General features: G+C 49.9%; 1 protein-coding gene across 3 annotated transcripts; it reads left to right on the top strand.

Moving 5' to 3' along the window:
• Positions 1 to 4,037: 4,037 nt before the first annotated feature.
• Positions 4,038 to 27,383, top strand: ZFYVE27 (zinc finger FYVE-type containing 27). 3 transcript variants are annotated; one of them, XM_081243932.1, is made up of 12 exons: positions 4,038 to 4,276; positions 5,771 to 5,968; positions 9,844 to 9,914; positions 11,484 to 11,670; positions 14,166 to 14,261; positions 15,484 to 15,596; positions 16,333 to 16,478; positions 17,737 to 17,808; positions 19,794 to 19,938; positions 24,230 to 24,276; positions 24,614 to 24,695; positions 25,745 to 27,383. In XM_081243932.1, exons 2-12 carry the CDS (start codon positions 5,772 to 5,774, stop codon positions 25,807 to 25,809), a joined length of 1,221 nt encoding a protein of 406 aa, XP_081100058.1. In that variant the 5' UTR covers positions 4,038 to 4,276; position 5,771; the 3' UTR covers positions 25,810 to 27,383. The 3 variants fall into 3 exon arrangements, with proteins under 3 accessions (XP_081100058.1, XP_081100057.1, XP_081100056.1); XM_081243931.1 differs by lacking the exons at positions 4,038 to 4,276; positions 25,745 to 27,383 and adding exons at positions 4,978 to 5,074; positions 25,332 to 25,714; XM_081243930.1 differs by lacking the exon at positions 4,038 to 4,276 and adding an exon at positions 4,981 to 5,074.
• The last annotated feature ends 265 nt before the right edge of the window (positions 27,384 to 27,648 follow it).

Genomic DNA, 27,648 nt, shown 5'->3' with positions numbered 1-27,648 from the left:
TGGCAGGCAGATTCTTAACCACTGCACCACCAGGTAAGTTCCCATCTTAACCATTTAAAAAAAAAAAAACCCACATTTGTTTTTATTTATTTATTTTTGGCTGTGTTGGGTCTTCGTTTCTGTGCGAGGGCTTTCTCTAGTTGTGGCAAGCGGGGGCCACTCTTCATCCCAGTGCGCGGGCCTCTCACTATCGCGGCCTCTCACTATCGCGGCCTCTCTTGTTGCGGAGCACAGGCTCCAGACGCGCAGGCTCAGTAGTTGTGGCTCACGGGCCTAGTTGCTCCGTGGCATGTGGGATCTTCCCAGACCAGGGATCAAACCATGTGTCCCCTGAATTGGCAGGCAGATTCTTAACCACTGCACCACCAGGTAAGTCCCCATCTTAACCATTTTTTAAATGTACAGTTCATTGGTATTAAATATGTTCACACTGTTGGGCAACCATCTTCAGAACTCTTCTCATCTTGCAAAACTGAAAGTCTGTACTCATTAAATAATAAATCCCCATTCCCCCTCCCTCCAGCCCCTGACAACCACTATTCAATACTTTCTGTCTCTATGAATTTCACTGCTCTAGATACCTCATATAAGTGTAATCATACAGTATTTGTCTTTTTGTGACTGGCCGAGCTCTTCACTCAGCATCAATGTCCTCAAGGTTCATTCATGTTGTAGCATGTGTCAGAATTTCCTTATTTTTTAAGTAAAAATAGCCCACTGTGTATGTATACACCACATTTTGTTTATCCATTCATCCATTAATGGACACTTGGGTTGCTTCCAACTTTTGTGATTAAAACTGCTGTGAACATGGGTGTACAAATATCTCTTCGAGACCCTGCTTTCAGTTCTTTTGGGTATATGCCCAGAAGTGGCATTGCTGGATCATATGGTGATTCTGTTTAACTTTTTTAGGAACTGCCATATTGTTTTCCATAGAGTCTGTACCATTTACGTTCCCACCAACAGCACACAAGGTTCTTGTTTCTCCACATCCTCACCAACACTTGTTATTTTCTGTTTTACTCATTTATTTTAAAATAAGCATGCATTGAGTACCTACTATGCCAGGGCTGTGCTATATACTTGGCAGAAACTGGGACTGGCAAGATGTTAAGTCACAGTCCCGCTGCTCTCAGGAATTCAGGACACAATGAGGGAAATAGTCATGTTCAAGAGAAAGATTGAAATGCAAGGTGAGGGACTTCCCTGGCGGTCCAGTGGTTAAGACTCCGAGTTTCCACTGCAGGGGGGTGTAGGTTTGACGCCTGGTCGGGGAACTAAGATCCTGCATGCTGCGTGGCCAAAAAAAAAAAAAAAAAAAAGAAAGAAAGAGAAAAGAAATGCAAGGTGATAGGTGCTTAATAGAGATGAAAGAGTTCCGTGTAAACACAGAGGAGGAAGTGAGGAATTATTTGGGGAAGTCTTTACAAAGAACCTGATATTCAAGCTGGATGTTAAAAGGTGAGCAGGGGGAGATGAGGTGGAAGGAAGGTTAATCTAAGCCGACAGAGCAGCACCTAGCAGCCAGCCTCCAAGATGGCCTCCAGGATGGCCCCGATAATTCTCACCTCCTGGTAGTTATGCTGTTGTATAATATTCCCATTATGCGTTGGAATGTTGACTAGTTCGGACCCGTAAAAGCAACAGGATATTGTGAAATTGACAGTGTGTGACTTTTGAGGATATGGCATAAAAGACCTTGTAGCTTCCTGCCTTGCTCCCTCTTGGATCTCCTGCTCTGGGGGAAGTCAGCCTCCATGCCGCGAGGACACTCAAGATGACTTCTGGAGAGTCCCAGGTGGAGAGGAACTGAAACCCCTTGCCAGCCTGTCAGCACAAGAGCCAGCACCAACTGCTCTGCTATGTGAGGAAGCCAATCCTCCAGCCCCATCAAGCCTTCAGATGACAGCAGCCCTGGCCAGCATCTGAGTACAACCTCACGAAAGCCCCTGGGCCAAAACCACCCACCAAGCTGCTTGCAGTTTCCTGCAAAAACCATCCAAAAGCCAAATAATACATATTTATTATTGTTTTAAGCTGCTAAGTTTTTTGTTTTTTTGCGGTTCTGATAAGCCAGTAAGTTTTGAAATAATTGTTACACAGCAAGAGATAACTAATGCAGCTAGAAGCATGAGAAGATCTGGTATATGCAAGAAATGGTGGCATGAGAGACCACCGCCAGAAACCCCAAGTTTAGAGAGGTTTCTGAACAAGTCTGCGTAAGAGTGGGTGAGAGCGCCATCTGGTGGAGAAATCTGTGCTTAGACATTCCCTTCTCTTTCTTGCTAATATTTCTCCAAGAGCCCCAGTGAAATTCAATTTTGTGGGCCATATACACCCTTGCTTATAGATTCAAAGACTAACCTCCGAAAAATGTCATGTTAAGGTATTAATTATCCTCTTTTTCTATTTTATTTTCTCCCTTAGTCTCTCCCACCTATCAGCTATCCAGGGGAAAACATCAGTGGCACCAGGATTTGAGGCAAGAAGTGAAGACTCAGAATGCTGGAGAAGGGAAAGAAGGAACCAGGAGAACTTGATTATGAAAAATCAGAGTCAGGCCCCAGAAAGCAGACTCCAGTTGACCAGTCTCTAGTTACCAGGGGAAGCCTTTGTTCATTGATGGGCCATGACTGTTGTCCCCTTCTGGTCTTTAGAGCTTTTTTGTATTCTCCAGTGTTTTCCTCAAATAATGTCTAGGAGTTCTGGAATGATATCCCTCAATTCTATAGCTGCCAGGAGAGAGAACCAATAAAACTACTAGCTACAGTCAGCCTGAGGCCAATGGTCCAGGCAGACCTAAGAAGGAGGGATTTCAAAGAAAGTGAAATCTACCTTTGGAGTAAATTACTGAAGGTGGAATTACAGGTAAAGATAATGAAGAAAAAACATTCTTCTTTCTCTGCTTCTCCTAGCCTCATCTTAAAGGAGAGGCAGAGTCCATCAGACAAGCCTGGCCCAGCCACAAAGCCAGGCCCATTCCTCTAAAAAGCAAGAGGATTTCTGAATATGATTTAGTGGTGAGTGGCTGATTTGTATCTGTCTACCTTCTGGGTGTTTGGAGGGGGAAGTGATTACTTCTGGCTGGGGCAATCTGGGAAGGAGTGCAAACATTTGACTCCTGCCTAGATGAATGGGTTGGATTTGGACCCAAGCACAAGTGGGAGAAGGGCATTCCTCCCGGAGCTCACAGCACAAGCAATGTAAGACCAGAATGCAAGGGGCACTTGAAGGTAACAATGGAGGAGTTCAGTTGGCTGAAGTTAAGAGGCTCCTGTAGGGGAGTAGCAGGGGATGAGGCCAGTAAATGCAGACTAAGGTGGTGATGGTATGGTTGGGGGAACCAGGGTCAGATGACACAGAGGTTAAAATTCCAGCTCACAGTTGCGTACTAGCTGAGAGACACTGAAGTTCTTTGACAAATCTCAGATTCCTCATCTGTGAAATGGCGATAACCCTAATAGCATTGTTGGAGGAGGACTAGCTAAGATAATGCCTACAGAGAGCTTAGTCCAGTGCCTGGCGCCTGGTAAGCCCTCCGTAAATAAATGTTAGTGTTATTATTATTAATGCAAAGGCATCGGATGCATGCTTTAAGGGCGATTAACCGGGCAACACAGTGAGAAGTGTGTTGAATTGGGAAGGGCTTGCCCAGGACCCTGTACACAGTAGCTACTCAGGAAACGCTGAACGGAATTGCATTCTCTGCTAGGCATCGGGCATGCAGGGATATGGTTTCTGCCTTTTCTAAGCTCACGGTCCCCAGGGGGTGAGGTAAGTGCCAAATTTGGTGGGGGGAGGATGCAGACGTAAATTCTTCAGATGAGCTTCTCTCCAACTGTTCCCTGCCGGAATCCAAAACGACGTGGGGGCAGCGAGGGGTGGGATTCCCTAAGCTCCCAGGGCTTAGCGAACCGCTGTCGGACGGGACTACAGTTGAGCCCAGGATCCCGGCTGAGGAAGAAAAGGCGCGCAGGCGCAGTGCGAACGAGGGCGCTCACCTGTCCTAGAGCGGGCGGAGCTAAACCCGGGAGTCGGGCCGGAGGCGGGGCGGGAGCGATGACGTCAAGGGCACGCCGCCGCCGAGCAATCGCGTCCCGGAAGCGGCGGCTGGGGAGGCGGCGGAGGTTCTTAGTACTGCGATTTCAGAGCGGCCTTGGGAAGAGGCGCTTCGTGGTGGGGCGGGCCTGAGGAAACGCGCCGGGGTCCAGTGGCCCTATCAGTGCCTCCTGGCCGTCCCCGCCCCTTCCCCACCATCGCAGCGACCGCGTAGGTGAGGTGCCACCCCCACCCCACCCTGGTGTGTCCGCCGACTGTGCAGAGTTGGGCGCCAGAACGCCGCGGGGGCCGCCACCTGCTGGCCCAGCGACCTTGGGTGTGGTCTTCTGTGGTTTGGGTCTCAGGGCCCCGTCCGGCTCCCTGGGCTGCAGGGGTGATGGTCTGGCCTGTGCTGGCGCAGACCTGCTTCACCCCTTCCTGGGCTCTTGCCTCGCGCCCGCCTTGGGTCCTTTCGTCCTAGCTCCGCCTGAGGGGGTCTCGGGTTCCTGGTGGCCCCTTTGTTACCCTCTCCTTCAAGCACCCTCCTTCCCCCATCGTCCCACATCGCAGCCCCTTGTCTGGAACTGGCTTTTGTTGCTGTGGGCCAAGGGTCTACCTCCTTATTTACTGCTTAGCGTTTGGGTCGGACTTTGAAATTAGGAGAGAGGGTGAGAGTTCTGTGGCTATCCCCATCAGAGAAGAGAGAAGGGAATGTGGTTTTATGGAAGGTGGTGACTGCCCCGTAGAGTTCAAGGGGAAAAAGGGGCGGGTAATGGGCAGGGATGGTTCAGGAGGTTGTTGGGAACAGAAGGGAGAGGGAAAGCTTAGAGGATGCAGCAGGGTGGAAGAAAGCTCTGGGGTCCTGGAGGGCGGGCAATTAATTCACTCAGCGAGCATTTATTCCATTCCCATTGCGTGCGGAAACAGTGGTGAATGGAAGACGTAGTCTTTGACCTGCTGGAACTCAAAGTTAAGAGGGGCAGACTGGCAAGAAAGAAGGGAGTTTTGCTTTGGTGTGATAAATGCTGTTAGGGTGAGTACATGATCCTTTGGGAGCGTTGGGGAGGGTCTCCCAGTTCAGACTGGAGTTGTTGGCAAAGACTTCTCAGAGCAAGGGAGTGGTGTTTAAGCCGATGCCTGAGTGATGAGTAGGAATTAACTAAAGAGTGGGAGAAAAATATTTCAGGACGTCGTTTCACTTGAGACCCCAGGCTCCCTCTCACCAGCAACCATGTGTGCTTGGTCTTTATGGTTTATACTCCTGATGGGTCTGTGGGGAAAAGAACATTAGATGGAGAGTCAGAAGAGCAGGATTTTATACAGTTGAACCTTGAACAACGCAGGGGTTAGGAGCGCTGACTCTCTGTGAAGCCAAAAATTGGAGTATGACTTACAGTACGCTCTCCCTCCACGTGGTTCCTCCGTATCGGCCGTTGGGCATCCGAGGATTCAACCAACTGCAGATTGTGTAGATCTGTAGTATTTACTGTTGGAAAAAATCTGCAAAGTAAGTGGAACCATGAAGTTCAAACCCATGTTGTTCAAGGGTCAGCTCTATCTGGGTCATTCACTTCACCTTGCTGAATGTGTCTTCCTCTGTGAAATAGGCTTTTCCACCTGTAGCCCTGCCTACCTCAGGTTTATTATGGCACCACATGAAATAATGCAAGTAGAAGTGTGTTGGACATTGGAAGTGCAATGCAAATGTCAGGAATTCTTATGATTACAGGATGCAGACCTCAGAGCGAGAGGGGTGTGGGCCAGAGGTGAGCCCCAGCATGGTCCCCGAGGCTCCCCTGGAGTCTCCAACTGCTCCTGCCAAGTCCCCAGCATTTGATCTTTTCAACTTGGTTCTATCCTACAAGAGGCTGGAGATCTACCTGGAACCTCTGAAGGATGCAGGTGATGGTGTCCGGTATTTGCTCAGGTACAGATTTTATTTAGGGTTGCTCTAACCTGCTGGGCCTTCTGCCTTTCTGCTTTGTAGTTGCGCTGGCCACTTAGGCAGTGGCTGGGTTATCCTTTCTGCGCTGGTGAGGAACAGTTCTGGGAGGTCCTTTGGGCCTCTGGGCTTATTCTAGACCCTGTGTCTCGGGCCCAACCCAGGAGAGGCAGGCACTGGGAACCATCTGGCCTTTCACCAGGGTTTCTTCTTTGTGGCTGAATAAGCTCATACCTCAGGACTGCTAGCTAGCCTTGACCATTGGGCCTTCTCTATCCAGAGCAGGCTTTTTTTCCCTTCTCTCCCAACATTAGCATAATGCATATTAAAATTAGGATGCAAATAACTATGAATAAGCAGGCACTGTTTTCACTAATCCTTTAGGATTATGGCTCTCAAAAGTTTTTGTTCCTGTTCTGTTTTGATTTTCACCCTTGGTAATTTTCTTTTTTCTCCTTTCAGCTCACTTTATTTCTTATGCTAAAGTATTGAAAATTATAGATACATACCATTCTGCTCCCTAAACACATTATTTAGTCTGTCTCTAAATAATAATGACTTTTTTAAAAAAAAATAAGGTAACATCATACCTAACACAATTAACAATGATTCCTTGATGTCACCCTATACCCAGTTCATATTCAGATTTTCTCAGTTGGCCCAAGAATGTCATTTACCATTGTTTCGGTCAAATCAGGCTCCGATCCAGCACCATGCATTCTGTGTGGTTATTATGTCTCTTAGGTCTTTCTCAATCAAATGGTCTCTTTCACGACACTGACTTGCTGTAGAATTTCCTACCTAGATTTGTCTGGTTGCTGCTTCTTCCTGGTGCAGACTGGAAGTTAAATTTAAAGGTTGGGTTAGATTTGAGTAAAAAAAAAAAATTTTTTTTTTTGTGCAAAGGTTATGTGTTCCTAATACTGCATTGTAATGGAAGTCACATAAAACCAGCTTGTCCTAAAGAGCAGATGTTCTTCATCTAGAGCCTGTGGGTGGGGCTCTCGGGGTCAGTGAATCTCCTGAACCTGCATGTAAAGTGTGGGCACACATGTGTGTATTTCTAGGGAGAAGCTTCTAGTTTTCATCAGATTCTTTTAAAGGCCTTCAACCATCTCAGATGCCTGAGAGACACAGGTAGGAGACAAGGGCGGGTAGGGTTGGGTTAACCTCTCAGAGTGCTCTGGAGTATTTATTCTTACCTCAGTCTGGAAATAGTGGGAGGTTTATTTTTTTTTTTTTTTTTTTTTTTGCGGTACGCGGGCCTCTCACTGCCGTGGCCCCCCCCATTGCGGAGCACAGGCTCCGGACGCGCAGGCCCAGCGGCCATGGCTCACGGGCCCAGTCGCTCCGCGGCATGTGGGATCCTCCCAGACCGGGGCACGAACCCGTGTCCCCTGCATCGGCAGGCGGACTCTCAACCACTGCGCCACCAGGGAAGCCCGGGAGGTTTATTTTTAACTCTCACCAAGGCCCTGAGTTTTTCTTGTTCACCCCAGAACCCCTTTTCTTTTTTTTTTTTTTTCTTTCCGGTACGCGGGCCTCTCACTGTTGTGCCCTCTCCCGTTGCGGAGCACTGGCTCCGGACGTGCAGGCTCAGCGGCCATGGCTCACAGGCCCAGCCGCTCTGTGGCACGTGGGATCTTCCTGGACCAGGGCACGAGCCCGTGTCCCCTGCATCGGCAGGCGGACTCTCAACCACTGCGCCACCAGGGAAGCCCGAACCCCTTTAATTTATGGCATTATCCCTAGAGATGAGCTGGTCAGTGTTCCAGATCAATGTTCTCTACTTTTAGAAGACCATGCTGTTGATGTAAGGGGTAAGGAGGTGGTGTAAGGAGGGGCTCGCTTTGTAATCCCACCATGACCAACTAGCTGAAATGAATTGTGGTCTTCCTTAGGGGAGTGTGTGGGCTCTGGAAACCACGGGGCTGTGCTCTCTGGCATTTTCTACTGTGTGTGTGTGTGCACGTGCGCGCAAGCACCTGTGTGTATGTATATACGTGTGTATGTACGTATGTGTATTTTGCCTTTTCATGGCAAAGCACAGAAGTTAACTATATCCCGCCCTTCTCCTTTTCCAGCACTGGTCTCTTAGTGCTTCTTGGCACTAATGTATTAGGATTTTTCCATTTTATGAAATTAGAAATCTGAGGATGTGGTGGGATTGATTAAGCATTGGGACTCGGAAGCCCCCAGGAGCTTATGGTCTCTGAGCCGCTGGGAGATTGAGCGCTGGTCTGTGAAAGTGGCTGTCAGATTAGTTTGTGTGTTTGGTTGTCCTTTTCTTAGTAAAGAGGATTTGACTTTGCAGAGGGATCTAATCTTGAGCTTCTATGAGGTCTGAAGCCTGGAGCTACAGTAGATTTTTAAAAGACTTCTCTCTTCTGGGATCAGCTACTCCAGTAGGTGGGTCTCCATGACCAAAGTGTCGGTAAAGACATCAGATAGAATGGGAGAGGCTGGGAATTCCCTCGCGGTCCAGTGGTTAGGACTCTGCGCTTCTACTGTAGGAGGCGCAGGTTCGATCCCCGGTCGGGGAACTAAGATCCCACATGCCACATGGCATGGCCAAAAAATAAACAACCAGATCTTTAAAAAAAAAAGAGAGAGAGAGTTTTTAAAATGAAAGCGATCTCAGTGGCTGTGTGATATTTTTATTTCTGAGATGGGATTGGCCTTAGACCTGACTTTTAATTTGCTTTTACCCTGGTAGCGGCCACTAGATGGGTCTGAGGCCTAATTAGGGTGGTGTAGTTGGAGTGTATGGAATTTTAAGACAAAGGCAGAGAGAGGTCATTTCACTTCTTTACTCATAACTCTTGTTATAAAAAAGCACCCCATAAATTAGTTAACCTCATTTAGTAGCTGTGAAATATCCCAATTAGAGCAAAAGAAAATGCATTGAAGTTTTGAATACATTGCAACTTACCTGTCGATTTTTCTATTTGACTCTCTCCTCTGCGGGCCCACCTTATATCCACTGACACTGCTCTTTAGGATGTAGGTGTCAGTGGCTTTGTGATTACGTCTGTGCTCCCTTTACCCTGTTAAATGTCCTTTATCAAGGACTAAGCCAGCAGCATTGCTTGTCCTCAGCAACCTGTCTCTGATTTTCTTTCCTCCGTCTTTGGGGGCTTCTGCTTGGCATTTGGAGGTGGTGGGAGCTGGGTCTGTGTTTGCTTCTAGAAGTTCCAGTTCACTTTGGGCGTGTTTGCTGAGGGACTGCCAACCCTGGTTTTGTCTTCATTTTTTATATGTTGAAATGAAATCTTTATTATTTTCTTTCCTTTGGAATTAATGTATGTTTAAAACAAACTCTCAAAATCACAGAAATAAGAGAAAGTCGCAAACAAGGTCAAAGAAATCCTTTCTGTTTTGTTCTCTCAATTTCCGTATTAGATGAGTCTTGTGCAGTAAGCATGTGTTCTTACGAAATTGTAAAAAAAGAAGACGTTACATATCAACTGTCTCAGTAAATACAAAGAATAAAGGAAAACTCTTTTAAGAAGAATGTCATCGGCACCTCTTAAAGAGAATAGAACCTTACAAAACACAGGTTAAACAGGGTTATAACATTAACAGATAATTTCATAAATTCTTCCTCCTCCTGGGAAAAGGTTCTACAGGTCTTCTGGCTCTGAGAGGATGCCCTTTCTCACGCCAGGGCCTAAGGTGTGACCTCAACTCCTCTCCCGGTCGCCTGTCCAAGTGAGAGACCCACTTTTCATTTCTCCCTGACCCTCTGAGCTCCAGGGCCTCCTCTTCCTCCTGGTTTTGAAGACCCGCCTGTGTGCCCGTCTCCCCTTCCCGGCTGGAGGGGCAGCTGTCTTCAGTGACCAGGACTCTCTGTGTTGTAGGTGGCAGACACCATTGTGTTCCTTGCTGACCTGCCTGGGCCTCAACATCTTGTTCCTCACCTTGAATGAGGGTAAGAATCAGGGGCCAGGGGTTTTTTGTGAATGAATGTGGGGAGGAATTCTGAGAAGCGGCCCATGTGAGGGAGCTGCCTGTCTCGCCATGGAGTTGGCCTCCCTCTGTGTCTGCTCGATGTCAGAACACAGGCTCCTGAGAGACCCACCTAGAATCCCGGCTGGGCCACTGGTGTGGCCTTGGAAGTTCTTGAACCTGTCCATTAAGGCCTAATTTTCCTCATCTCTGAAGGGAGGATAGTAACAGTGCTTTCCTCAGAGGGTCGTTGTGAGGAATGAGATAATCTATGTATAACACTTAACATAGTTCCTGACACAGAATAAGCAGTCAACACATTATAACTATTACTATTATTTCCTTCTGGACTGAATGCTGATGCATTAACCTTTTCCCATTTTGGTTTCTGGGGTCATTTGGGGACATGACATGGGGTGAAGGTACTAGGAAGGTGAGCTGATCAGGGATTTTTGCCACATCTGTTGATTTTCTCTGGCTCAGCAAGTGAGCCTGGCCGGGGCTGCTGGGCAGTCACCAGTGGTGAGGGGTCTGTGGCATGAAGCCTTTGAGGTTGATGTGTGGACAGGTGGGTAGCTGGTGGGGTCCTGGATAGTGCTGTCTCCTAGGGACCTTTTATGACAAGGTATGCTGGGACCCAGCCCTTTTAGTCGGAACTGGCAGATGGCTGCAGAAAAAGCCAAACCCCTCAGAGGAAATGAGTGAAGGGCCTGGGGCAGAACGTTCTGAGGAGCTGAGTCCTTTCTTCATGCGTTTGTTCTATTGAATTCACATTTCTCAAGTGTCTCCTTTGCCTCCTGTGGTTTCAATGGGTTTAAAATAAACCCGTTTCACATAAAACCTCATCTTCTATGTCTTAGTAGGACTCTTCTTTGTCTGATTGAAACTCAGATATCCTTCCCAGGCTGTTAGATTTTTCTGAATATATTTCCAAAGTAAATCAGTTCAGATGACAGATATTTAACAAGCATTTACTCTGTGCCCAGTGCTCTCTTAGCTTGCTTTGGTGGGTACCATGTTAACGTGGAAGAAGTTCCTTCTTTGGATTTTCTTTTAGCCTCACCATTGCTCGATCCACAGTGGTCTGTGGTATCCTAAACTCCAAAGGAAGGCTTCCAATCTGCCCTAGTGGCCCAAAGGTCAGACTGTTGGTCATCGGGAGCTCCCAGCGGCCAGACTCCAGGCACGAGCCACCTGCTGTGTGCTGTGTGCTGTGTGCTAGTGTAGTGATTTTTAATATTTAAAAAAAAGGGTCTGGGGCTACAGCAGTGACCAGATGGGGGAACGTCCCAGTTCTTAGGAGCCTACATTCACGGAGGAGCCAACGACCGTATGTGTAATCTGCCGTGCGGTGATAAGTTCTATGAGGAAAACTAAAGCTGGGTTAAGGGGCTGGAGGCCGAGGGTGGGGTTCTGTTTCATACCGGGTGGTTGGGGGAGGTCTTTTGGGCAGAGACCTGGAGCAGGTGAGGGAGCGAGCACGTGGACATCTGGGTGGGCGGAGGCTCCTGGTCCTGCTATCTGCTTATCTGCAGTGTTGTTGCTCCCATAGGTGCATGGTACTCAGTGGGTGCCCTGATGATTTCAGTGCCCGCCCTGCTGGGCTACCTTCAGGAGGTCTGCCGGGCACGGCTGCCCGAGTCTGAGCTGATGCGGAGGAAGTATCATAGCGTGAGGCAGGAGGATCTGCAGAGAGTTCGCCTGTCTCGCCCTGAGGCCGTAGCTGAGGTGAAGAGCTTGTGAGTATGGAAGGGACCAGGGAGGTGAGGGACAGTGACAGTACCAGCTGCCACCACACCGAGTGCTTGCTGGGCACCAGACATCGTAGTGGGCAAACCGTGGATGTTATTTCCTTTCATCTTTTTTTTTTTTTTTTTTTTTGCGGTATGCGGGCCTCTCACTGTTGTGGCCTCTCCCGTTGCGGAGCACAGGCTCCGGACACGCAGGCTCAGCGGCCATGGCTCACGGGCCCAGCCCCTCCGTGGCATGTGAGATCTTCCCGGACTGGGGTACAAACCCGTGTCCCCTGTATCAGCAGGCAGACTCTCAACCACTGTGCCACCAGGGAAGCCCCTCCTTTCATCTTTTTAACAGTTCTGGGAGGTAGCTACTATGATTGTCCTCCATTTATGGACGAGGAAAAAGGCAATTGACCAAGCTGGGATGGGAATCCAGATCTAGCTGATTTCACAGTTTAGGGTCTTGACTGGGCGCGCGCGCGCGCGCGTGCGCACACACACACACACGCCACTGCCTGGGTTCAGATCTCAGTTCTGCCATTTAATCGCTGTGACATTGGGCAAGTTACTCAGTTCCTCATCTGTTAAATGGGATAATTATAGGCCTACCTCATAGGTGGTTGTGAAAATTAAATGACTGTCTGGTATCCAGGAAGTCATCATCTCTGTGCTGTGGAGGAACTTCCCTAAATGTGACAGAGCTGTTACTTCTGAGGAAACACCTTAAGACTGTTGGATAACATTAACCGTAACAACTTCAGTGGCTCTCTTGACATACAGCAGGGGTTCTCATCCCTCCCTGGGCAGCAAAGGCCTCTGTGGAGCTCCAAAGGAAACTTATAAACCAGTGGAGGGCTGGGCCCCACCCCGGAAATTCTGAGTCAGTTATCTGGAGTGGGGCCTGGGTATCTGCAGTTTTTCAGAAAACCTTTTCACTTTGAAATGATTTTAAACTTACAGAAGATTTCCAAGAATAGTACAAAGAACTCCCACATGCCCTTTACCCAGATAGAACAATTATTAACATTTTGCCACGTTGGCTTCATCTATCTCTCTACACTAAGACATTATTTTTTTTCTTTCTGAACGATTTGAAAGTAAGTTACAAACATCTTGCCTATTTACCCCAAATACTTCAGCATGCATTTTCTAAGAACAAGGATATTCTCTTCTATTTCCAGAGTCCTGTAATCAAAATTAGGAAATTTAACATTGATAACACTAGCATTAGTACTAATATCTAATAATTGTTCATGATCAAATTTTGCCATTTGTATTAATAAGGTCTTCTATATAAATTTCTCCTGATCTAGACTCCAATCCAGACTCATGTATGACATTTAGTTTTTATGTCTCTTTAGTCTCCTGTGGCCTGGAATAGTTCCTTGGTCTTTGTTTCTCATGACTTGACATTTTAAAATAGAACATGTTTATTATTTTGTAGAATTTCTCTGCATTTGTGGTAGTTTGGTTCCTCATGATTAGATTCAGGTTTTGCATTTTTGGCAAGAATGTGACAAGTGACGTCATTGTATCGTATCAAGAGGTACATGATGTCACTGTCTGTTATGGGAGATACTAACTTTGGTCACCTTGGTGCAGGTTTCTCCACTGTAAAGTGACCATTCATTTTACCCTCTGGAGTTAGTAATCTGAGGGGGGATACTTTGAGACTTTGTAAATATCTTGTTCCTCATCAAATATACACCCACTACATTGACATCCATTGATAGGTCTTACTTTCATCAATTTATTACTATGATGGTTGTAAAGGTGATTTTCTTTTTTTTTTTCTTTTTTTTTCTTTTGCAAAGGTGATTTTCTAATTGTCATTATTACCTGACATTCTATAAGAAAGAGCTTTTCCTTATTATCAATATGAACGTAGGAATTTTAAATTTTATTCAATGGGTTATAATTTATTATTGTCATTGTTAAATTTGATCTCAGTCCTAGATTTGGCAATGGAGCTCTTTTGAACTGGCCCCTGTGTTCTTTCAATACGTCCCCATCATTTCTGAGTGCTTCCTTATTCTGTGGTACAACACAATGTTCACATTCATCTTGCACATTCCCTGCCCTGTTCTAGAATCAGCCATTTCTCCGAGGAGCACTTCAGAAACCAAGATCTGGGTTCTCATTTCACAAGCGTGTGCTCTTTGCTTTTGGGGGGCATCCATTTAAAAAAACTCTTCAGGTCAGTCTACCTTACATCCCAGGTGGAGATACATTGCTCTGCATCCTGCCATTTATCCTCACAGCTCCAGTGCGTCTGGGAGGTGGGTACCCTGCTCCTCCTATTATAGAGGAAAACTGCATCCTTGGAAAAGTTAAGTAGCCAGCCCAACATCAACATCTAGGAAGAGACCAAAGCAGGAACCTTGGCAAGGGTTCAAAAAAGGGGGCTGAAGTGTACGAGGTTTCCCCAAACTCTCCGATCCCTCTGGGTGAGCAGGGCGTATAGCTTGCACAAACCCCCTGTGTTGTGTCTGCAGCTTGATCCAGCTGGAGGCCTTCCTGAGCCGCCTGTGCTGCACTTGTGAAGCCGCCTACCGCGTGCTGCACTGGGAGAACCCCACCGTGTCCTCACAGTGAGTGCCTGTCCGCTCCCACCACCGCTGCCCTGAGGACCCCAGGCAAAGCCAGCTGCCTCGAGAGGGCTCCTGATGCCCTAGCTCAGGGGAAAAGAGCCCATTGGGCTCTTGTGTGCAGACCTGTACGTAGGCTTGTGGGCTTGAATGCGCTGCTTTTGTTCAGACACCTTCTTTTAAGTGTGGTCATAATATTTTAATGATAGAAGAATAACTCACCATGGAATCTCCCACCCTGATATAGCAGCCAGTCTCATGTTTGGATTGCCTTGTAGAGTTTGTCACATGCAAATGCTCTCTATAGCTCATAGTGTATGTGAGGACCCGTTTTTTTTCACTTATTGTTATCATATAACTGGTTTTCCATGTTGCTACATAGCTTTTGGAATTACGTGTAATACCACATTAATATAGATGGTGATTGTACTATAATTTATGGAACCATTCTGTGATATATTTAGTCAGTTTCTACTTTTTATTACTAACCCTGTAGTGCACATTTTTATGGGTATAGCTTTAATCTTTTGAAATTTTTTTTTCTTAGAATGCTAGGATGGAACTCTTGAATCCAATGACATGAATGTTTTTAAGGCTCTTTGTCTATGAATACTAATGACAACTAATACTTGTTTGGCCTTGCCCTGGTGCCAGGCACTGTGCTCAAGGCTTTCCATGGTACTATCTCACTCTTGGTAGTAACCCTATGAGGCAGGTGCTATTTCAGTCCCCATTTTTTTTTTGGCTGCACCATTCCACATGGGGGATCTTAGTTTCCCAACCAGGAATCGAACCCACGCCCCCTGGGTTGGAAGCGCGTATTCTCAACCACCGGACCACCAGGGAAGACTTAGTCCTCATTTTACATGTGAAGGAAGTAACACTCAGAGAGCCGAGGGACTTGCATAAGGTCACACAGCAAGAAGTGGCAGAGCGGGATTCAGATCCAAGTCTGTCTTATTCTAGACTTCAGAGTCTAGATCCTGAGGGGAGATGTGTGTTGGACCAGTTTAGGCGGCCCCGCCCGTGTCAGTTGTGACCTGTTGGTGGTTGTAAATCCTTCCTCCTCACTTTACTTTCCAGTTGTTTGATTAGCAGATCTTGTCAGCTTATTAACTGTTCCCATAGCTGTTTCTTGCCCAGACCCCCATGTGGATGTGCCCTAAACCAGTTTCCTTCTGATCTTACGAATTTCTGATCCTGTGGTTCCTCTCTGTCGATCCAGGTTCTATGGGGCTCTGCTGGGCACGGTTTTCATGCTGTATCTGCTGCCGCTGTGCTGGGTCCTTGCCCTTTTAAACAGCACACTCTTTCTGGGAAATGTGGAGTTCTTCCGAGGTAAGCCCTAGAGAGCCTGACAGAGATGGGACCCGGCTCTGAGGGCTGGTTAGGCTCCCCGGTATCTCTACGGCCGATCATCTGTTTGCTGTACCTTCCACAAGGGGGCAGCACCACACTAGGGTCCTCCCTTGGAGAGCAGTGGGCTCTGCCTCTCAGATGTTCAGTGGGATACAGGGGAGGCTGCTACTAGGGGTCCCTTTCCCTTCCCCAGACAGATGAATCACTGCTCACATGATATGGTGGCTTCTGGGAGATGAGGGAGGGATGTTTTCCCGGTGTTGCCATCCGCCTCCCAGGATGCAGCCCCCCAGGAATTGCTGCCTCATCTCTGTGTGATCCCAGAGTACCTGTCTGCCGTCTGGCTTCTAAAGCACTGAAACAGTCTGGAGGGGCCTTGAGCCGTAGAAGCCTGGGCCTGTACATATGTTGGGGTGATTGCTATACTTGTTTTCCTCCCTGTGGTTGGAAATTAATCATAGAAGCCATGACTTATCGGGCACTTACTACATTTAATCTCTCTTTAACAATCTCATGGGGTAGGTATTGGTACATCTGTCTTGTTTATGAGGCTTGGGTTAGGTGACTTGTTCAGAGTTAGGAGGGCGACTGTTTCCTGCTGCCGAGAGTGGGTGCTGGAGGAGGCGGCCAGCTGGCTGCAGTAGTGGGTACCCCCAGAGCACTGCTCATTCCATCCTGATTCTGCCTCCCACCCTGTTCTCCTTGCTCTGGGTAGTGGTGTCTGAGTATAGGGCATCTCTGCAGCGGCGGATGAACCCCAAGCAGGAAGAGAGTGCCTTTGAGAGCCCACCACCGTCGGATGCCGGGGGGAAGGGCGCTCTGCCGGACTGCACACCTGCACCTGCGCCCACGCCCACAGAGGTGAGCGCCCCTAACCACCCGGGCAGAGCCTGCTGCGGGCGGGCTTCCCAGCCTCCCTATTACCAGCTTGTTCATACCAGATAACTCCTGGGCTGGCCTCTGTAGTTCCTGCTCCTTCCCAGGCCCGTCTCCTCTGAAGTGCTTAATGGTAATGACTATAGTTAACTAGTAACAAGAGCTACGCTGTGCTTTATTGAGTGTTTACTCTGCTGTTCCAAGTACTTTATAGACGTTAACCCCAGGAGGTGTAGGTTATTTCTGAGAATGAGATTATTCTCCTTTGTAGAAGAGAAGGCTGAGGCACAGAGTGGTTGTCCAGGGGCAGTGGGCCCAGGTCTCAGATCCATGCCCTGTGGTTCTAGAGCCTGTGCTCTCAACCACAATGCTCTCCAGCCACTGTACGTCCTTTTGTGGCCTTGGTCCCATCTCCCTGTCCTGCTAGGTTAGAGACTGCTCTCTTTCCCCTGACTTCTTCCTTTCTGGCAGTTGTGCCATTTACTCTGAGGCGTGAACCGTTGTTTTCCTTTCCTTCTTTTTTTGAAAAAAATTAATTAATTAATTTTTTGGTTGTGTTGGGTCTTCGTTGCTGTGCGCGGGCTTTCTCTAGTCGTGGCGAGCAACTCTCCGTTGCGGTGCATGGGCTTCTCATTGCGGTGGCTCCTCTTTGTTGCAAAGCACAGGCTCCAGGCATGCGGGCTGCAGTAGTTGTGGCATGCAGGCTCAGTAGTTATGGCGCATAGGCTCTAGAGTGTAGGCTCAGCAGTTGTGGCACGTGGGCTTAGTTGCTCTGCGGCATGTGGGATCTTCCCGGACCAGGGCTTGAACCTGTGTTCCCTGAATTGGCAGGCAGATTCCTAACCACTGTGCCACCAGGGAAGTCCCTCTTTTTTTTTTTTAATAATTTTTAAAATTTTTTAAATTTTTGGCTGTGTTGGGTTGCTGTGCACAGGCTTTCTCTACCTGTGGTGAGCGGGGGCTACTCTTTGTTGCGGTGCGCGGGCTTCTCATTCCGGTGGCTTCTCGTTGCAGAGCACGGGCTCTAGGCGTGCAGGCTTAGTAGTTGTGGCTCGCGGGCTCTAGAGCGCATGCTCAGTAGTTGCAGCCCTGCATTGGCAGGCGGATTCTTAACCAGTACGCCATCAGAGAAGTCCCTTGAACCATTGTTTTGAGAAATCGGGATGCTGGCTCCGGGGAGGTGGCCTCTACCTTGGGGGCAGGGCTACCATCTCTCTGACTGTAATAGAGTCTCTCTCCCCAGGACCTCACGCCAGGCAGTGTGGAGGAGGCTGAGGAGGCCGAGCCTGATGAGGAGTTTAAAGATGCAATTGAGGTGGGTGGCCTTCCCCAGCACCCTCAGCTGACCAGGTCAGAAGTTGGGTGGTCCTGGAGCCATGTAGCTTCTCACATTCCAAGTCTGGGTTTTTAAAGTTCTCTTACGTCCAAGTGCGAAGCTGAAACTTGCTCTGAGCTAAAACTCACTGGTTCAAAGGGTGCCACTGAACCTCCACCCATCCTTTTGCTGACCTGGGCATCTGTCCTGGGTGCCCAGGGCAGGGATGGCTCTGGAAGCCTCTGGAAAACGCCCTGCTGGGGGAGGTGGGTCATTTACTGCCTTGGCTGGAGACTGTGGGCTTGGTGCCTTAGATGTAGGGAAGGCAGATGTGGAGGAGGGCACTGCTGGGGTCTCTGCCTGCTCTTCTGAAGGATGAGGTCTGTAAGATGCCCCTTTGACGTGTGAGGATGGGAGGTTGGAGAAAGCAGTTGCATGGCCAAGTGCTCCAAGTCAGAGAGTTAGACAGTCTTCCTGGTTTTAGGACAGTGGTTCACACTGATAGTTTACAGAAGTGTTTTATTTGGCATGAGAAGCTTTAAAATAACTTTTTGAGTCGATATTTAAAAATGGAGAGATTGCGGTGGAAACTCTAGATTTTCAGTTTTTCTAAAAACTCAGAAGCTCTGGGAGCCCTGAGTCTGTAGCAGTCAATGTAGCCGAGGAGTGACTGTCTCCTTTAGAGAAGTCACGTAGTCCTCACCACTTCCTGTCATCCCCGGTCACTTGAGTCCTAGTGGCAGTTGCCATTTATTGTCACGTTTGCACTATGGCGTTTCTTTTTTTTTTAAATATATATTTTAAAAATTTATTTTACTTTTTTTTTTTTGGTTGTATTGGGTCCTTGCCGCTGCGCGTGGGCCCTCTCCAGCCGAGGCAAGCGGGGGCCATTCCTCACTGCGGTGCACGGACCTCTCACGGCGGTGGCCTCTCCCGTTGCGGAGCATTGGCTCTAGGCGTGTGGCCCCCAGAAGTTGCGGCACGTGGGCTCAGCAGTTGTGACTCGCGGGCTCTAGGTGCGCAGGCTCAGTAGTTGTGGTGCATGGGCTCAGTTGCTCCCCGGCACGTGGGATCCTCCCAGACCAGGGCTCGAACCCGTGTCCCCTGCGTTGGCAGGTGGACTCCCAACCACTGTGACATCAGGGAAGCTCTATGGCTTTTCTTATAGTAGGAAATCACTTCTCTTTATGTCTCTTTGTAAAGTGGGGGATACAAGAAATGGAGGTTTTGTGAGTTTTCACTAGGCCTATGATTTACACCCAGCCCGCTTTACTATTACTACATTAGCCTCGTCCATGTGGGCATTTACATTTTCAACTGCTAAGATTTCTCTTAAGACTTGAAGCGGCTGCGGACTCTGAGTCTTGGTGGTGGTGGTGGTAGGGAATATATATAGCAGGGGCTTTCAAGCAGGTTTGTTCATGACCTAGAGTAAGGAACACATTTTACATCTTGACCCAGTTCACACTTACGTCTGTGAAATATGAAAAACTTAAATGAAACGAAAGTTTCCTGAAAAATACATTGTAAGGGATATTTTCTTTCCTGTTCAATTCTGTTCTATTAAGATAATGACCGAATTAATTTCACCCAGTTTGAAAAACAGTAATACACAGCTTCCCCCAAGCTTATTTGATGTTGGGGTCCTTTTACAGGGGCCTCTGTTAACGTCACCCTTTGGGATGTTCTCAGACAACTCAGTGTAGCACTTCTGTGCTTCCTTTCCTTTGGGGGCCCCCCTCCCAGCAGCTTCCTTCTTGCTATCTTCTCTCTGTTTTCTCTCCTTCTCCCCCGCACCTTGGGAGGCAGGAGACACACTTGGTGGTGCTGGTAAGTAGCAGCCTTGGTGAGGTGGGCAGGGGCTGGCAGGATGGGGGGAAGGGTGGCCGAGCCAGTGGTCGCCACGCCTCTCGGGGTCCGCCATGCACGCAGATCCCGGAGCCCTGCTACAAGGTGGGCGGAACTGGAAGCAGCTTTTCCCACAGGACGATGATGAGGGGGCCCCGTGCCCGGCAGAGGATGAGCTGGCCCTGCAGGACAACGGGTTCCTGAGCAAGAACGAGGTGCTGCGCAACAAGGTGTCGAGGCTCACAGAGCGGCTCCGCAAGCGGTACCCGACCAACAACTTCGGTACGGCCCAGGGGAGGGCTGGCTGGGGGGCGCCCCAGCCGTGGGGCCAGAGGTGCTGGGTTACGAGGAGAGCAAGGAGTAAAGCTGTGTCCACAGGACCCTGGGGAGGTAGCACGTGCACAGAGGGACTGAGAGGGAGGGAATGTGGGTTCCTTCTTGTGTCTCTGTCCTTATGAAATCTTGCGGCAAGATGAGGAATTCAGTTCCAGAAGCGCCACTCCGGGACTGCAGAGAGGTGTGGTCCTGAGGCAGGCAGAGCTGTGGTGGGCAGCGGAGCATAATGGCTGGGAACTGAGTGTGGAGTCTGAGTGCCTGGTGCAAACTGCAGCGCTGCTGGATGTCCTTGAGCAAATTATTTCACTTCCCCGTGCCTCAGTTTCCCCTTTGTAAAAGGTGGATAGTACACGTTCTTACCTCGCAGGGTCGTTGTAGGTCTCGAGCGAGATAATGCTTGGTAGGTGCTGGCACGTCCGCAGTAAGTGCTTCGTAAGGGGCGCTGTTGCCGCGAAAGGCCCTGGTCCATCCCGCAGGTGCCTAGGAGCCTGTCTGGATCTTTGCAGTCTGATTGGAAGCAAGTCAAAGGAAACAGTGTCTTCCCCTGGGGATGATGGAGCCCTGATGTTTCTTCTCGCCAGCCAAGCTGGTAGATTGGCTAGTCCTTATTGTACTGGGCACGGAGGTGCTCCCAGGAAGGTAGCTTTGGAGAAGGGCGGACTTGGCTGTTAGCACAGCTCAGAGACCTGGCTCCGATCAGGAGAGTGGGAGTCAAGCTGAGCCATTTTGATGACGTCGTAGCTGAAGCCTGGGGGAGCCGGTGACTTGGGAGTCACGCTGGTCCTGACGCAGAACCTTGCTTCTGCCTGCTGTCAGCTGACAGGAGGAGGACAGTCTGGTCTGGTTGCGCTGTTGGTTCTGGTGGGAGCGAGTTCCGGGTGCTGTGCCCTGGGAGAAGCCCCTGGGGTTTATCTTGAGGCATTTGACCCCGGGCGCTCAGGGCCTACCTTCCTGCCCCTGCAGCAGCCAGGGCAGTTGTTTCCTGAGCGTTAGACCTCCTGGACATGCTGTTTCTTTCTGCTCTGTGAACATCCCCAGTCATTCAAGATCCCTTGCTTTTATTTGTGATGATCGCTGACTGCTGCCGAGCGCTCTGTGTTCAGTGCGCTTTCACGTACACTGTCTCATTTAGTCCTTAGAAGCAGCCGGGTTCCGGAAGTCCCAAGTGACATTACACAAGACTTAATACTCTTGTTCTGGCAAATTATACTTTTATATCTATGAATTGTAAGTATAGCCCCATAGCTGTTCCCATTTGGTGGGTGAGTAACCTGAGGTTGACAAGAGTGATTTGCCCAGAGTCTTCAGCCAGTACATGGTCGAGCTGTGACTCAAATCCAGGTCATCTGATTTGACTCTCATGTTCTTTCTTTTTTTAATTTAATTAATTAATTTATTTTTGGCTGCACTGGGTCTTCATTGCTGCACGCGGGCTTTCTCTAGTTGCGGAGAGCAGGGGCTACTCTTCGTTGCGGTGCGCCTGCTTCTCATTGCGGTGGCTTCTCGTTGCGGAGCATGGGCTCTAGGCACATGGGCTTTAGTGGTTGTGGCGCACGGGCTTAGTTGCTCCGCGGCATGTGGCGTCTTCCCGGACCAGGGCTTGAACCCGTGTCCCGTGCATTGGCAGGCGGATTCTTAGCCACTGCGCCACCAAGGAAGTCCCCATGTTCTTTCTAACTCGTCATCCTCCCTTTGCCCTGGTGTCTGAAGTGCCCTGGTTTTATGCCTATCCTGTTTCTGTATTTGGCTTTTGGTTCAGATAATCCCAACCAGGACAGGTGAAGGCTTGTCAGGTTCCCACGAGGATGGCAAAGGCAGAAAATGCTTCTTTTCCTAAGCCCCCCTTAGCTCTCCATTCTTCAGGACTGCTTGCTGTCCCTCCCTTGAGATATTCTTAAGCTCTGGGCCATGAGGGCAAGTGTAGCAGCTCTGTCTTGGGTCTGCCTCCCACAGGCCGGGGTGAGTGAGCTGCTTTTGGGACCGTTCCATTCTGGCTGTGAGTGGATGAAGGGGATGCACGGGAGGAATGAGGGCAGGCTGCTCACGAGCTTCTCCATGAACTCCGAGTGGGAGAGTCCTAGTGGGAAGGGCCCCCTCTATCCTGGAGGCTCCGTGACCATTGCCTCGGCAGGTCTGTGTAGTCTTAGGCTCCTTCCTGCTCTCTCTGCCCCCGTGGCATCCTCACATGGTGAGTCAGGACCTTGGCTGAAAATAGGGGCAGGAAGAGTTGGTCGGTGTCGGAAGGGACCGGGGTGCCCTCCTCCTCCACGTGCCTGCCTGAGCTGGCGTCGGCACACACAGCCCTCCCTGGTTCCAGGTCTGTGCGTGGTACGGGGCTGTTTCACTAAACCATGTGGCTGCCTTGGGGCGGTTGGCCCTGGTACTCCATCCAGTTGAGAGGGGCCAGAGTGTCAGTCTTTGAGCAGCTCCCTTCCCCTGTCCCATGCCCCTTGCTAAGGAGAGCCAGAGGTGGGCTGCCTTGACCTAATTCATAGTGTGGGGGACAGAGTCTTGGAGCAGCCTGTTTCCTGGGTTGGCATTACCAGCCAGCGGGGTGCTATGCTCTTCTCTCTTTTCCTCTGCCAGGGTCACGGGCTGACTGACAGCAACAGCATCTACCTTAAGCCCATTGGTGTCAGATTTCTCCTGCTCTAGCTAGGGTCCCCTCTCCTTGAATGCAGGGAGTGTCCCTTAGCAAGAGCTGCAGGGGATGCTGGCTGGACAGAGAAAGGGACCACATTGCTTTGGGCCTTTGTGTGAAGGTGAGGCCTGGTGCTGTGTACCTGGCCACACAGGTGGTCCAAGAGGCCCAGCAGTGCGCCCTGAAGCTGATAATTCCTCTGGTTAGATCACAGGAGGCCTTTGGGCCCCAAGTCTGGAAACCTCCATCAGTAATCTTGTCCCCTCTCAGGTTTTTCTAGGACCCTAGCCGGCTCTCTTCTGGACCCACAGCTCTTGGTTGGCCTCTCTGGTCCCCTTTTGTGAGCCACCCTCCTGCCTAGTGTGGACCCCTGCCTTTCCTCCCCTGGCTCAGCGCCCCCCATCTGCATGGAGATTTCTGTGTTGAATTATAGTCAGTATTCTTGGCGGCAGCCCTTGCAACTTTCCTTGTTCTCATAAGTTTTTGCTTCTGCTTCTGGAGCTCATTGAAGTCATAAGGGTCCAGTGTGGCTTTTTCTCTCCTTCTCCATCCTTTTGATTTTTTTCGCTCACCTGCATGTGCCCGCTTCATCATCTGTGTCCTTGTTGCAGCCCACCTTTTCCTTCTTTAATTTTCCTGGAAGCATGGGTGGATGGTGAGCACAGCGTCTATTAAGCCCCTTTGCCTTGACGTCACCTCGAAAAGAATGGTCGGGGGACTTCCTTGGTGGTTCAGTGGTTAGGGTTCCGCATTTCCACTGCAGGGGGCACGGGTTTGATCCCTGTTCGGGGAACTAGAATCCTGCATGCTGCGTGGCGTGGCTAGAAAAGGAAAAAAAAAAAAAAATCGGTCCCCTCTTCCCCATCTTTCATCTCTTCTTACACACCCCCTTGCCTCCTCCCAACTGTTTTCTAAGCTGCTACTGACTTCTCTGTTTGAAACCGTGTCTGAAACCTTGTCGACTCATTGTGTCTGGTGGTTTAGGCAGGATCTCTTTCCCGGCTGTATGTCGCCCCGTCTGTCCACCACTCTTCGTGCCTGCACCTCTTGCCCTGAGCGTCTTTTTGGAAGGTGCCTGGTTCTGAGCTTCTCTCCTGGAATCTTCAGATGACAGAAAGCAGGAGTCTGGTTTTAGGAGGCGTTTCTGTCTTTAGCTGTGGACCGAGTACTTGTAAGGAGACACTTTGGAAAGGGTTGTGTCAGGCAGGTTTCCTTAGAGATCATTGGAGCCACCTTCTCTGAGGGATGCCTGTTGTCAAGTCCCTGCCAACTTGGTGTGATTTCCAGGGGGTAGATTCTGCTGGATGCTCTTCGATTTGGGCTGCACCTACAGGTGGGGGGTCTCTAAGCCCCAGGTGGGAGCAGGGGCAGCAGCAGTGTATAGTCTGGGACATTGATTCTCGGTGGCCATCCGTTTTTCCTTCTTAGTTTGAATCCCTCCTTCTGGCTCTGGATCTGGACTTTGCACTCCGTTCCCAGCCAAGGAGTCTAGGCTGGGCTGGCGCCCTGAGTGTCCCCATTTAGAAGAGTCAGGAGAAGGCAAGAGTTGCAAGGCCTGGGCTGGGTCAAAGCTGAGCTGCTGCCTTTGTTTCTCAGGGAGCTGTTCGGGCTGCTCGGCCACCTTCTCAGTGCTGAAGAAGAGGGTAAGTCTTCTTGAGGGTGTGTTTGCTGGGGACTTGGGACGAGATGTAGGGGAGTAGCTCGAGGTCACAGATGAAGTCTGACTGCTTGGGCCACATTGGGCCTGGGGTCTGGTCGGAGGTTTGCTCAAATGAGTGGGTCTCCGGAGCCCTGCCCCTGTGCCCATGCCTTCACCAGCCTTCTCGTGGGATGTCCCATCTGGTCTCAGTCCTGCCCCGCTCGGGCACCTCCCCACTCCCATAGTTGTCCCAGGTTCTCTGGGTGGGGCCAGCTGGTGGAAAGGAGCTCCAGGTGCCCGGGGGCAGGTGATCCAAGACTGACCCTGGCTCTTGTCTGCAGCGGAACTGCAGTAACTGTGGAAACAGCTTCTGCTCTCGGTGCTGCTCCTTCAAGGTACCCAGGTCCTCCATGGGGGCCACAGGTGAGTGGTGCAGGCTGGGGGTCCGGGCAGCAGGAGGGCGTGCCTGCCTCCCACCTCCTCTGGGGGCTGCTGTGTGGGCAGGGAGCCAGGGGTCAGCGAGAGGTCCAGGGAACTCGGGATCTCCTCCATCTCCCTTTAACAAAAGAAAAATGAAAACATTTGATGCACGGACAGGAGTATATATATAACGCATCTGAATCGTGAAGCGCGGTAATGACTGCCTCCTACCGCTCACTAAAGTTAGAAAATAGAGCATGAGCAGCACCACCAGGGCTCCCCCAGTGCCACGCCTGCCTTCCCCAGGTAGACCACCATCCTGAATTTCATTCTCTTTCTCATTGCCTTGGTAGTGCATTTAACTAAATAAAAAAAAATAATTTATTTTCCTTCTATAAAAGCTATACCTGCTCATTGTAAACAAAACAAAACAAAAGGCCAAAGAAAGGAAAACATTCCTAATCTCTCCCAGAGAGAACTCTTAGGCGTGGACCCTTCCCGGTCATTAATGCCGTCACACACGGGATAAATACATGTGCATGTTCTAAAAAAAAAATGGGAGCACGTATTACATACTGCTTTGCACTACGTTACAATGTTAAATTGAGTGTCCTTTTTTCATTCTTTTGGTCATGCTAGTAACATACGCTTATTCTAGAAGATTTGGAAATTACAGAAGAAGGAAGAGAAAAATAATCTTGTAATCTTACCACCCAGAGATAATAACCACTGTTAAAACATTCTGGAAAATTTTCTTCTGGTATTTTATTTAAAAAACATTTTTAAAGGTATTCTTTTGGTGCTAAAATAATTTCTAATGCATAGAACATCTGGGTGAGGCCTGCTGTTGGTATGGTCACCCCCAAAGCCCCCAGTTCCCATGGAAAGAGAATTCTCTGAGGGCAGGCTAGTGAGCTGGGACAGCGGGCTTGTAGGCTGGGCGATGGGTGGTCTGTGTGGGGCTTCGGGGGGTGGAGAGGAGGTTCTCGTGTTTGGGGCCATGAGCCAGAGGGCACGAGGAAGCGTCTCACCAAGTTCTTCCTCCTTTTCAGCCCCTGAAGCCCAGAGAGAGACTGTGTTTGTGTGTGCCTCGTGTAACCAGACTTTGAGCAAGTGAGAAGAGGGCCCAGGGTCCAAGCGGGCGCCTGTTCCCGGGGCCAGCAGTAGAGCCCGCTCTCCCCACCCTTAGCCCCGTGTGGCATGTGCTGGGCAAATGGGGCCTGAATGCTAGGTAGGCTTCCCCTTCCTGCCCTCGCTGACTCCAGCCGGGTTCTGGAGCTGTTCTCCACTCCTACGGATGGCCAGTAGTGGTTGCTCTCAAACAAGGACTGGAGTGTTTGCCCTGCTCTGCTCTGGGCTGTTAGTAGACTCAGGGTTGGGCAGGGAATATAAGTTAGAGGGCAGCAGTGAGCCAGGCCTGGCCTCACCTGGGATCAGGGTGTCCCTGCAGGCCTGGGAATTCTAGAAGACTGGAGGTCAGAGATTGGGAAAAGAGATTCTTCCCCTGCTGGGTATTAGGCCAAGCCCTTGCCCTTTGAGAGCCTGCAGAAGGGCTTGCACGTGTCCCAGTTCTGTTCGAATGTCCCTTCAGGCATCAGGACCTCATCATTTACCCCACCAGAGGGTGTGGCGAGGGCTCTCAAGACCAAAAGTACTTCTAGAAACAGGGTTGAAGTTCCCAAATTCCCCCAGAGGAGGACGTGTCTAGGAGGGCCTGGCAGAATCCTTCAGTGTTAAGCAGAGCAAAATGGGCACCCCAGCAGCTCAGAGGGCCTCAGCCCCACCTTGCAGGGACCTTGACTTACAGAATCTCAGCCCACGTGTTATTCTGGTGTTTTCAGCTCTGCCGGGTAGATGCTGGGCACTCAGATCACTCCTGCTTCCCGCGTTCAGAGCCTTGGGCACCCCTTCTCTGGCCTGGAGCTACAGTTCCCCTCCCTGGCCCCTTGTCCCATGGAGTGTGAGACCAGCAAGCAGAGCAGAGGTCCTGAAGCCCTCAACCTTTGGGGGCCTGAGAAGTGTAGGATCTCGCTGGGCTGGGTCTCAGATTCCAGGGCTGTTCTCCAGCAGGACGGCAGTTATGGGATAAGGCCACTTGGGGTCCCTATCCCCTCTCCAGCAATTTCACGTTCACTCTGGGCTCTTAGGGGCACAGTGTCTCTCCCTAAGCCATGAGCAGGCTCAGGCACCCCTCCCTTCCCCAGGAGCTTCCCTGCCTTTTTGAAGTATTTATTTATTTATTGCATGGTTCCCGGGAACACGTGGCACAAGGAATGGGATAAAGAGGACGGGGGCTTCTTCTACCCTAGGATGCTTCCCTGAACTCATGGGCTGCCTGGGACTCAGAACCCTGGGAGGCGGAGACGTTTCTATACCCTAAGCAGGGACACAAGGTGGCAGGTTGGGGAGACAAGGATCATGCTAGGCCAGCTTTCTCTCCAGGCCAACCAGTCTAGGAGCCAGGGGACTTCTCCAGGCCAAGTGGGGCAAGTCCCTGGGGAACCAGGCAGGCCTTGGTAGATCCCCTTCCTTGGGCTCCTTTGTCCTGTGGAGATATGAGAGTTAAGTGCTTGTGCTTTATTTACACTGGAGAGGAACTAAAAGGATGTCTGTGTATATGGAGAATTGTCAATAAAAAGGCCTCAAGCTTCCTATGTTTTCGTCCTGGTCCTTGCATGCCCCCTCTCCCTGAGGCTGGAGAGCCAGGTCCCACCCAGCACTGGCCGAGTTTGCAGGCCTGGGCTGTGTCTGCAAGACGGGGTGGAGGGGCTGCGGAGGCTGAAGTTGGGGTGTGAGCTGGGGTTGGGGGAGGAAAGCTGTGCCTTGCGCAGGAGGGGCTCAGCGAGATGCCTGTTGGATTGACTTGTGATCACATTGTGGGGGCTGGGGGTTGGGTTGACCAGAACTTGGTAAATACTAAGCAATGCAGGCTTTAGAATGGAAAGATTTTAGCTAA

The sequence above is a fragment of the Mesoplodon bidens genome (assembly GCF_964165515.1).
Source record: "Mesoplodon bidens genome assembly, chromosome: 1".
In the NCBI taxonomy this organism is placed as follows: Eukaryota; Metazoa; Chordata; class Mammalia; order Artiodactyla; family Ziphiidae; genus Mesoplodon; species Mesoplodon bidens.
This window is presented reverse-complemented; position numbering and strand designations above follow the sequence as displayed.